Below are 11,786 nucleotides of genomic sequence, written 5' to 3' on the forward strand. Positions count from 1 at the left end.
TATATATATATATATATTATCTACTATTAACTTACTTTTGTGTTCGTTTTGTTTCCGTTTTTAGTTCGGTTTTCTTATTTCGTGTGTTTAGGGCATTGCTTGCTCTTTGAGCCTAATTTTTGGAATTCAGCAGTAATAATAATTTGGCGCCTGCTAAAAATCAATTCAAAGCGAGCAAATCCTGTTTCTTTTTTTTGTTGAAATAATTATAAATTTTCTAAAATTATTTTAATTATCAAACTTTTTAATTTCAAACTTTAAATTAGTCTGTTTAATATTATTACTTTGCGCTCATCCATTTTCGGGCCCATCCTAGGTAACTAACAAATTAGACGCACTTCAGTATTGTAGTAAGAACGTGCCATAAGATATCACTTTATTTATGCTTCTGTATTCATATTTTGTAGTCTGGCAATCTTATTACGAAAATATTTTGAATCATTCTTGAAAGATTCCGGTACGCGTAAGTTCATTTTAATTCGCTCCTAACTATGTAGATTTTCTTTCGTGTACTGTTCCTTAATCTCTTTACATTTTATTTTCTGTTTTTTGCTTGATATATTTGTCTGTTTTTTTCGTATATATTTTTTACTTAATGTGTTCTAATTTCGTTTAAATTTTTTTGAGTGCTCCTCACACTATTGTATTGATATATTTTGCTTTGGCTATATTAATACATTATTAGAAAGCACTCCTTATTGCGGATATAATCGTGGGGGCTGATGACGAGGTTATATCTTTTCTTTGTTTTGTTTCCCGGATTTTTTTTTTTTTTTTTTTAAGTTTTCGAATATTATATTTTTTTAAAAATACTTTTGAAAATTTTGTTTAATTATTTTCTTCTCTTGTCATTACTTTATAATTTTCATTATTTTCCATATTTTCTCAAAATTTTAGCTTATTTTATGAGTTCTATATACTTGCAGCTTACGCGCAGTTAATAAAACTTAATAATTTTCTTCGTTTTTCTCTTTGTTTTTATTTTGCTATATATATATATATATTTATAAATCAAGCAAAAATCAGAAAATGAAACAAAATGAGTTCTACAAAGCGAATTAGCGAATTCAAATGGACTTGCACGTACCGGAATGTTTCAAGAATGATTTAAAATATTTTCCTAATAAGATTGCCAGATTCCAAAATATGAAAAGAGAAACGAAAATGAATGGAGTTAGAAGCGCAAATAAATGTTTTTTTTATGGCGTGTTCTTACAGCAGTATTGAAGCACGCTTGATTTGTTAGTTACCAAGGTTTCGCCTGAAAATGGATGTGCGCAAGGTAATAATATTATACTGGATAGTTTAAAGTTTCTAATTAGAAAGGTTGCTAGTTAATTATACAATTTAAGGATTAATATTTATGCTATGAAAAATGAAATATATATATTTTTTAAATCTGTAGAATGTACGGTGAAAGAAAAGGGGACAAAAAAGACAAAAACCAGCTTGGTAAGCTGATGCAGCTTTGATGTGTTTATAACGATATCTTTTTAACTTTTTTTTTACTTTCAAAGTGAAATATCTTTTGATGTTTTCAGCTTTTCCCTCTTGAGTGGCGATTTTATAAGATTTCGAAATCGTTTTAGTATTTTCCTCCCTAAAACATTAACGCGTTCCCTAATGTGACTAATTTTTGGACTTCAATTTCGTCAAGAATTATAAAATATTTGTTTAAGTCGATAATCTCCGAACACCCTATCTACATATTTTTTAATTTCAATATGATTTGGTGACTGTATTATACATGGACTAAATAGCACCTACAAAAAATCTCGCTACTTTAAAATTTAAATAGGAAAAAAGAATTATATATTGTGTTGGATGTTGGAAAAAAAAGTTCAAAAAATTGTTGGAAAAAATTCTGAAGTTCCTTTACTACTGAGTAGAATTAAACAAAATGTAGACATAAATGTTGTTTTTTTTAAAATCTAATTTTTTGATAGATTTTTATTACCGGTTTTAAAAAGCTAGATGAACGAAAAATAGCATAATACCAAATATTATAAAATATTATATCAACTTTTCACTCTCCATATTTTGCTTTTTGCGAACAGAAAACTAACGAAGTTGGAAACACAATTAACATGAATTTCTGCAAATCCTATCAGACTTCTAATACAATCCATTAAAAAACATAGCTAACCAAAATAATTTTTAAATAATGAAATTTATCTAAAAAAAAAGTGCAGAATAAATTTTAGAAGAAAATTATAAATTTTTTATCGACACATTTTTGAATCTCTAGCAAATTGTAATTATGTACATTACAACATTTTCCCTAAACATCATTTATTTCTAGACTGACATGATTGCGTTCTTTTCAAGAGTTTTCAACAATGGTTAAGGACGCATTTTTTAATTCCCTCATTTAAGACATTGGTGATTTTTTAAGTTATTTTTTTGACGCTTTGGGTCTAAGCCCCCTGATTGCTGTGGCTCAACAACCCCGATAATTGCTTCGCAATAATTGCTGTTTCTTGGCATAAAACTGTTAAAATTATTCAACTAAAAATATATGTACAGTAGGGAACCGATTATTCGGAACGGTCGGGACAATCGCTATTCAGGATAACTGATTTTTCCGGTTTTCTGAATCGCTACAAAAAGCTGTTTTTTTTTTTGTTAAACACAACAACAAAAAAATATATTTGGAAATAAGCTTAAAAATAAGAAAAAAAGATGAAGTAATACACTTATGATTATTTTCAAAATGATAATAAGGCAAACATCTTTAAAAAAAGAAAGAAAAATCGTAAAATCTTATGAGGAAAAAAAAATTAAAAAAAAAAAAATGGCGAGAAAATTTATCGAATTTCGTTCCGGTTTTTTGGTTTTCCGGTTTTCTGATTTCTGTACTGTACTAAAAAGAACACTTGTGCCTCCACTTTCATTATCCAAATATTTCCCTTATGAATCCCTATTAAGATCTGTTGTTGTTGTTGTTACTTTACGTCGCACTAGAGCTGCACAATGGGCTATTGGCGACGGTCTGGGAAACATCCCGGAGGATGATCCGAAGACATGCCATCACAATTTTGATCCTCTGCGGAAGGGATGGCACCCCCGCTTCGCTATTAAGATCTATAAGTGAACATAAATAATTTTCCTAATTAATCAGTTTTTGAAATAACATTTAATATTAAAAGTGTAGTGTAATAAAAAACTTATTGAGTTCACAACTGTAATTTAATATTTCTGCTTGTCAAGCGGACGAATGTATTTCAAATACAATTTTTGCATTCGTCACTTTGTGCACGAAGCTGAAAATTAAGTTCTAAATAATTTAACAAAACATTTAACCGTATAACAGTATATAATAGTATATAATAGTGAAAGCTGGATTATACCATGTGACTTTTTAGCCATTAAAAAATGTATAGTCAACCATGGAAAACTGCGACACCATCATTACATTTTAACATATAATAAGATAAAAACATGACTTAAATACTTTCTTGATAAAGAATTGCAGCGGCATGGTAATACACGAACATTTGTGGCCACTTTCAGTCCTCCAAGCCATATATATTACATTACCAGAGAATCAGAGACAACAAATCCAAATGATGTTTCTTGTACTAACTTTCTAGTATTAAATAAAACAAAATACGGTATTTTATCTTGAGTTTAGATGCAGCGTTGGAAACCATCCTATAAAAATAATCTTACTGCACGAATGAGAATTTATCATATCATCGAGTTCAAAACAGAATTTCCTCTTTTAGTAGCAAATGTCTGATTTCGATTGCAGCTGAAGAAATTTTTATTTTTTAGATTGTAATTGAAGGTATTAGAGGTTCCAACTACATTGGTGACACAGCTATTGATGACGTATATCTGTCTACCACACCTTGTGACGAAATTGGAAACTCAACTGATCACATATCTTGTAAGTAGTTCAGAGAGACAATTCTTGTAAATTATTTGTATAAGTGAATCTCTTGAAAATTGGATTTTCTTGGAATATCTTTCACCAAAGACAATAACGCAAGCAAAATCACAGTATGAGTAGCTCAGCAAGCATTAAATTTCAAACTGCATATTCAAATTTCAAACTTTGATTTTAAATCAGACAAATAGCTTAATTACTTTCTTGTTTAAAACTTAGTTTGGAAAGACATGCCCCACACGTCAAGTTGTTATTATTTTAAAATCAACAGCACGACCGGATTTTCGGGATGTAGAAAATCCTCAGCGGCCATGTCGTATGATTATGCGGCATGTAAAAGATCCCTGGAGTGCCTGATTGGCTCTTGGCATTTCCGGCAAAATTAAATTCCTAGTGCACTTTAGCATCCAAATAGCGTCTCGGTGCTGCCATCTAGTGTGGCAGAAACTAGACGTCCAAATTAACATGACCAACGGTATCTCACCCATTGTGGTGGTCCTGAAAGAGTGGATACCACCTCTGGAGAACGCACTAGGTCTGCTCATCGACAAGACCGATTGTGCAGCTCATTAAAAATAAAAAAAATTAAAAAAAAAAACGGCGACGTGCTGTATTTTTCAATAAATATGCGTCTTTGAAATAAAGAATCATGAATTATGAGCCCAAAACGTGACGCTTAGTAATTTTTCAAAAGTTAGATAAAATTAGATCATAAACACTTTAAAAAAAATGAAAACAGTGGCCTTTCTAGACATTTTTAGCTGTCTTCAGAATTGGGTACCTGCACTTCAAGAAGAAGACCTCCCTTACCCACACATATGACCTATGACGTCATGCGCCAGCTAATCTTTATTAGCAGATGCCATATTAAAGTTAAGCTAAGTTTCTCTTCATAAGTTAGAATGTTAATTAACGATAAGTTAATTAACGATACGTTAATTAACGATAAGTTAATTAACGATAAGTTAATTAACGATAAGTTAATTAACGATAAGTTAATTAAATACAGAGCAGTATCGCATATCGAATTAGTAGAAAGATAATTCTTTCTCATCTACTTCTTTTATTTAACTTAGATTTATTATTTGTTCACGTATTTTATCGTAACCATGATATATTTTTGTTTTGTGCACCTGGCAACTTCGATGCATAACTAGTTTGTTTATGCTCCCCATGGTTTCATGCCTGTCTTTGTGTTAAGTAGACTCTGCGCAAATATATGTCTTTGAGCAAGAATCTTCGCGAAATAATTTAGAATGTGTCACTTACGAGATTTGATACTTGACGGGATTGGCTTACTCGAAATAGAATGGGAAGAACTTTTGCTACAAAATAAATGTCACGTTTCAACAGCCAATCAGGATCGAAATACCCTCACTACGTCACTTGCAGGTATCCTATTGGCATAGGGGTTAGAGAGGGACAGAACCCAACCTAAAAGTCATGAATACATGTCATAAATTTATGACAGCTATAAAACTAGCCTACTGCTCACTAAAAAGTGTTCTGTATGTGACAATGGAGCTTTCGAAGAAAAGGTGGAAAAGAGTGAATTACAAGGCGTATCCGGGAACTAAGTACCATTTCGTAAAAAAAACGAGGATAAAAAATGTTTTTTTCTCCTTTCAAACTAAATTTTATTTAAGATGAAAGAGCATTCCGAAAACTATTTTTCGATATACTTATAGCCAATGTTCAATCATTTGTCATAGCGGGAAACCGACATTACTTTCTTCAAAGAAAGATGCGGAACTGAATGTTTTGATTCTCATCATCCTGTCAATTCGCTTTTCTCCAAAATCACGCTTCGAGTTCATGAACAAGTGGCAGTCTGAAGGGCCAGGGTTCGGCCTGTATGGTGGTTGAGAGAAGTTCTCCCAACCAAATTGTTTAAAATGGTTTTGAATGACACCAGTAGAATAAGGGTGTGGTTCGTCTCGTTCATCATTGAACTGTCGATTCCACTTTCTTAACATTCCATCAATCATTACCTTTTCACTATAAATATCAGCGATTGGATGAAAAATTTCAAGTGTCTTAACATTCTTTGCTTTCAGAAACAGTTAAGTAGAACGCAGTTCACAATCAGTGGAATCGGTAATTGTATTTTGTTTTCAAATATTGGGAGAGGCTTGCCTTCGTGGAGGACTTTTTCGATGGAACTAACCCACATTTGCGTTACTTGGAGAAGAAACCTCTCACAGTTAGCTTGCCGGCAAGGGAACTCTAACCCATGATCCGTCTATCACTGAGAATGTTTTACGTCAGCACTGTTGATTTGAACCCGGTTCACCTCATTGGAAGGTGAATACTCTAACCCGTATGTCAGCACGGCTCCCAGCAACTGCATTAAATTTTTGAACTTTTACTAATAAATGTAAACACAACACAATCTGGCTGTGATGGTGTCGGTGGACAGACGATCAACTAGAGACGTGTGTGAGCATGCGCGGAACAGTAATACTGCCGCTGCTGTGGCTGCAAAACAACTTACTTTCTGGGCATGTCTTGTATTTCTTATATTTTTTGTGTTCTGACAAGCAAATTTCTAACAGATAAAAAATTCCAAACTTCTAGCGAGAAAAAACAATACATTTGCAACAAATGAAAAACTTATTTTATTTATTGTAATTCTTTCTTTAAAAGTCTATATTTTAATTTGTTCTAATCATGCAGACACAGCTTCGAATTCATGCAGAGGAAGATGTAGAGAAGCTGAAATTTCTTCGTATTGTGGTTGCAACGATGATTGTCATGCGAATGGAAGCTGCTGCTTTGATTTTATGAAAATATGCACTGGAAGTAGGTTTAATTTTCTTTAATAGTAAGTTAAGGATATTTTTTATAGTAAATTGGAAGTTCTTAAGTTTTTTAAATATATATATATATATATATATATATATGTAACTGTGAATCACCGAAATCGGTGGTTGTTGATTTCCACCGGTGAATGTTGACAATCACATAGTCGCTTTATATGTTCGAAATATATACTAGGTCTAGTTAAGTGCCACTGCCGGTATACATTTGCTCGGTATGCCCTATATCAATGTTTTTTAATGTTCAGTGCAACTGTCCAGTATGCATTTAACCGGTACTCCGAGTACTGATGTTTGTTCTAATCTATTAATTTAAATATCGAAAAAATGATAATTTGATAATGAAAACGATAATTTTAAGGAATAATTTAATATCAAATCGGATATTACGAATATATCGGACATTCACCAAAGCGATTATATGATTGTTGGCATTCCCCCCCCCGGCGAAAGTCAACTACAATTCGGTCTTCAATATATAGATATATACACAATATTTCTGATTTTCCAGTACTAAATGAAAAAAAAAAAATCTGGTGAAATTATCGCAATCTTTAAAGAAGACTTTTCTGGTAAAAACTTCCTTGTTCTGGTAATAGAACTAAAATATACAGTATCGGAACTATTTATGTGGAAACTATTTGCCGGAAATTCTGGTTTTTAAAATTATTAGTTCTTATTACACACTCATTTAGTGAAAATACAAAATTGAAACGTAAATCAATGTTTTTTATGCCCTTCTCTAAGATATCATTATAGTATTACCAAATTTGATCTCAAATTAGAACATACATCATATTATAATTTTAGCAAACTAATTTGCTGTTAATTTTAGAGAAATAATTAAAAAGTGCTTTGGAGAAAACTACCATATTTTTTGGACATCGCAAAGAGCCTGAAATACGTTAAAGTTTACCATATTCTGGTAGTTTTGACCATTATGCTTTTTTCTCAGTGTAAGATCCTATTTTGATCTTTCAGGATTTCGTGTGAGCTTTAGTATGCAAATAGAAATTATTACAAATAAACAGCGCAAATAGAAATTTAAGTAAAAAAAAAACGTATTCTTAAAAAACATAGAATTTTTTCATAAGTATTTAAGAAACTGACCCTTAAAATACAAGGAGTCTTATACCTTTCTAATATGGCACTAATATTATACTGAAAAGAAAAAAGATTATATTCAAAATTATCAGGATATGATAAAACTTAACTCTGATTCAGGCTGGATATCTGGAACACTAAAATTTGGTAAATGAGGTAAAATTTGGTAATTTTATCATGATACTTCGGCATTATTTTTTAAAAAAATTTATTTCGACAGGTATTGAATTTAAAATAATACTTGAGGAAAATCTGTTTAATGATTAATATATGTTTTCCTTTTCTCTAATTTTATAAGTTAATTTTATATTTATTTTAAATCGAATTATATTTACGTTTTTGTTTTTTGAAATAGAAATTTAAGTTTAAAAAAGAAATCTGGAAGTGAGATATTATAAAACTTAATAAACATTTTGGATATAAAAATAAAAACTAATATCATAGAAAGTAAGATGTTTAAAAAAATTGTGTTTAAAAATTTAAAGACAAAATAAAACACCGAAAGTTTCCCTGAAATTCCCGAGCATTTCAAATTCTCAAATTTAAAATTAGATGAGATACCTATTGAAAAAGAAGTATTTTTTTCTATTCGCATTTTTTCTATTGGATTCGTCTACATCATACCTTCAAAAATACTAAAACAAATCCTGGGAATGATGGGGCAATAAAAAATAATGATTTATCGGGTTTCTATTTTTTAACAAGCATTCGTGAAGCATAAAGCAATTTTAAAGGTTGCTTGAGTAGTTTTGATGTCATATTATAGAGGAAATTGATAAGTGATAATTCTAGAGAAAAATAATAAATTTATAGGGATAAAAAGTATAAAAGCATTAAAAGAATGTTATACGTAGAGTGTCTTAGATGATCAGATAAAAATGATCAACTGTTCTTTTATCATCACAATGTAGGTATCAAAACATCTTAAAACGAATTCCTTTTTACACATATTCATTAATTGAAATTTTATGAATTTTTTCTGCTTGTAGTATTCAATAAGGAAATGAATAAAGCAAATAAAATCAATGAATAAGTATTATATTCATTGCTTATATTAACCTTTAAAAACTTTTTTTCAGATCAATTTCACATCACACTTACTTTAAATTTTTTTTTTTTAATTTCTTGAAAAAATTTACGTTAGAAAAGAACTATGCGCATACCAACAAGTATTTAAGTGTAAAAAATATTTTCAAATTTTATTTTATCTTCAGTTACTACAAGTTAAAATTAAAATTTTGAAGTAAACATAGAATAGTGCTGAATCAACCCTTTTTCTTTTGAAGAGATGCATACTTTCGTACTCACTATTATTAATTATTTTGATGAATCCAATTTTTATTTTGATAATAAAATTAATATTTGACATACATTAATATCAAAAACATTTTGCTTTCGTAACTAGATACATAAAAAACAATATTTATTTGATAAATGTATTAAACCCACTATAATACAAATAATTTTAATTATATTTTTAGACTATGATACTCCGGAAAACGAAAATCCTTCAGAAGAGCAGGCCACAACATTAACTTCATCAACGATAACAACGACGGGCAGTGGTGAAAATGTTGTACCGGAAATAATTGTTACAACCTCATCCTCACTTTCTACAGAATCAGATAGCACAAGTTCTTCATCTGTATCATCCCCGTTCAATTCTACTTCTGGTATAACAACTTCGATAACTACTCCGGTCCCAAAAGAGCATGAATTAATTACTGCCACAAGCTACTACGCAACTACTACGCAATCAACAACCAAAATGACACAACCGGCAACTATAACAACCACAACAATGTCTTCATCTTCAGCACCAAGCACTACAACTACGCCCACAAGTACAACAGCCATTCCTACTACTACCACCACTACCCCTGAGCCTACAACTACTACATCTACGCCTACCCAAACTGCACAAAATATTACTACGATTGCACTTACCACTACTATCACATCTATGGCACCGATAACTCAAAAAGCAAGTACAATACCTACAATTAATAGTACATTTCCCTCAACTTCTAAAACAATCCTAATTACTTTACCTGCAACAAGAACATCTACTGCCGAATCCCTAACTAATGCATCACAGTCAGCTAGTGCAACTATCATAAATTTGCAAAGTAGCACGTTACCAACATCCACTGTTTATATTAACACTAAACCTCCTTTTGAAACTCCTTCAACAACTGCAGCTCCTCCGAAGGAATCTTCCGCATTACCAACCACCATCACCCTACTGCCTTCTACATCAACAAGAAAAACGTACAATTTAAGACCTAGGAATAGAACAGACTTACCAACTACAACTTCCACTTCTAGATCTGTAGTGTGGCCAGTAACTGCAACGCGACAAACTACAAGTATATCTATTCAGCCTAGCAGAAGAACTACTTGGTCTTATAGAACCACTACCAGTACAACTAAACAGCCTTCCAAAAGAACTACTTGGTCTTATAGAACCACAACCAGACCAACTACTTTTAGAAGTAAACCATCGACAAGGTTATCTACTTCAACAGTATCCATTTCAACTGAATTTTCTGTTGAATCAGTGAATGAGCAAGCATCTAAAACTGAATCGGCAGCTATGAGCAGTACTCAGCCTACAATCATAATTATTTTAGTGGTTGGTATTGTCGTTTGTTTCGTTGCTGGTGCTGCTTATGTTATGAGGAAACGTACTCAAAAAAGACAATCTAAACTTTCTGATGACTCTGAAATGAGGTTTCTATCTGAGAGTGATTCTGTAGAATATTCAGATCCAGCAGCTTTAGAAAAGATGCTAATACGTTGACTTTAGTGTGACTTAGATAATTTTGAAAATTTATTTATTTAAAATCAGAACAAAAACTGTAAGTAAAAAAAGCATTTATTTTTATAAACATTTGCATGAAAAAAGAAAAAAAGAGGATTTTTTTTTGAAAACAGATAGAAATAAATAAAAGCATTATCTAGATGTTTTCACGTTTCACTATTATGTGGTTTGATAAAATACTTGGAAATTTTAGAGAAAAATGTCATTAAACAAGAGTTAAGACGTAACTAAGTTTCGTTTCAAAGATATTAATGATAATATGACAGAAAATAAAGGTTTTTTAAATATAAAATTTACTGGCCTATTTTTCTTAATTATAGAAAATTATTGCATTCCAGGTGCCTTGAAAATTACCGACAATATGTTAGAAATAAAAAAAAATAGTGCGTGGAGTCCCTCCGAGCAGAAGAAGTGAAACTTCGTAATGTGGAAATGAAAATAGGAAGGGGAAGAAATTGATTTTTAGTGAAATCATATTGTTTTTTTAAGAAAAACTTTATTAACATTGCTTTCAATTCACAATTGATCGAATCTTTTAATTATCATTTTCGAGTGGAGAAATATCCAAATCTATAACAATCTATATAATGGGATTATGATAACTAAAGTAAGATACGAAATGTTTAAGTTCTATTTTTTCAATATTTCTTGCAAACACTGCATCAATGGTAGTCCCCCCTTTGGTTGTTGGATCATTCCTACCATTTATCATTTCCAATCCAAATTTGTCATTAAGGAAGTTTAATAATGTTTCAGCTTCAGGTAACGAGAACGCAACAGTGCTTTCATTCCCCCTCCATGGTAGCGTTAAACGTTTAACGCAACCTTGTTGGAAGTCGCATTAGAAGTTTCACTTCAATTATTTAAGTGTTTTTTTTTTGACAGGTGGGCGTCATACACAAAGAAATCATTCTAATTTTTTAAAATAAATAAATAGTAAATGTAATGAGCAAATAAAAACTTCTTAATTTGATTTCAAAAATTGTCTTTTTCAAGGATATTTTTTGTTCAAATATTGTACTTTTCAGTTTAATTGAATTAACGTTTTTGTAAGGTACTACTTTCTGTAGTGTCGATACAATAACTCTTTAGAAGTACATGTATAAAGAACTTTATCAATATCGTTATATATATATATATAGTTATA

At 30.9% G+C, this 11,786-nt stretch overlaps 1 protein-coding gene across 2 annotated transcripts in view; it reads left to right on the top strand.

Moving 5' to 3' along the window:
* LOC107448829 (uncharacterized) overlaps positions 1-10,931 on the top strand; it is a 234,699-nt gene extending 223,768 nt beyond the window's left edge. For both annotated transcript variants that reach the window (XM_016064181.3, XM_016064182.3), the window contains 3 exons: positions 3,778-3,892; positions 6,569-6,694; positions 9,297-10,931. In XM_016064181.3, coding sequence (XP_015919667.2) covers positions 3,778-3,892; positions 6,569-6,694; positions 9,297-10,618 — 1,563 coding nt within the window. In that variant the 3' untranslated portion in view covers positions 10,619-10,931. The remainder of the gene's footprint in view (positions 1-3,777; positions 3,893-6,568; positions 6,695-9,296) is intronic.
* The last annotated feature ends 855 nt before the right edge of the window (positions 10,932-11,786 follow it).

Source organism: Parasteatoda tepidariorum, chromosome 2, assembly GCF_043381705.1.
Source record: "Parasteatoda tepidariorum isolate YZ-2023 chromosome 2, CAS_Ptep_4.0, whole genome shotgun sequence".
In the NCBI taxonomy this organism is placed as follows: Eukaryota; Metazoa; Arthropoda; class Arachnida; order Araneae; family Theridiidae; genus Parasteatoda; species Parasteatoda tepidariorum.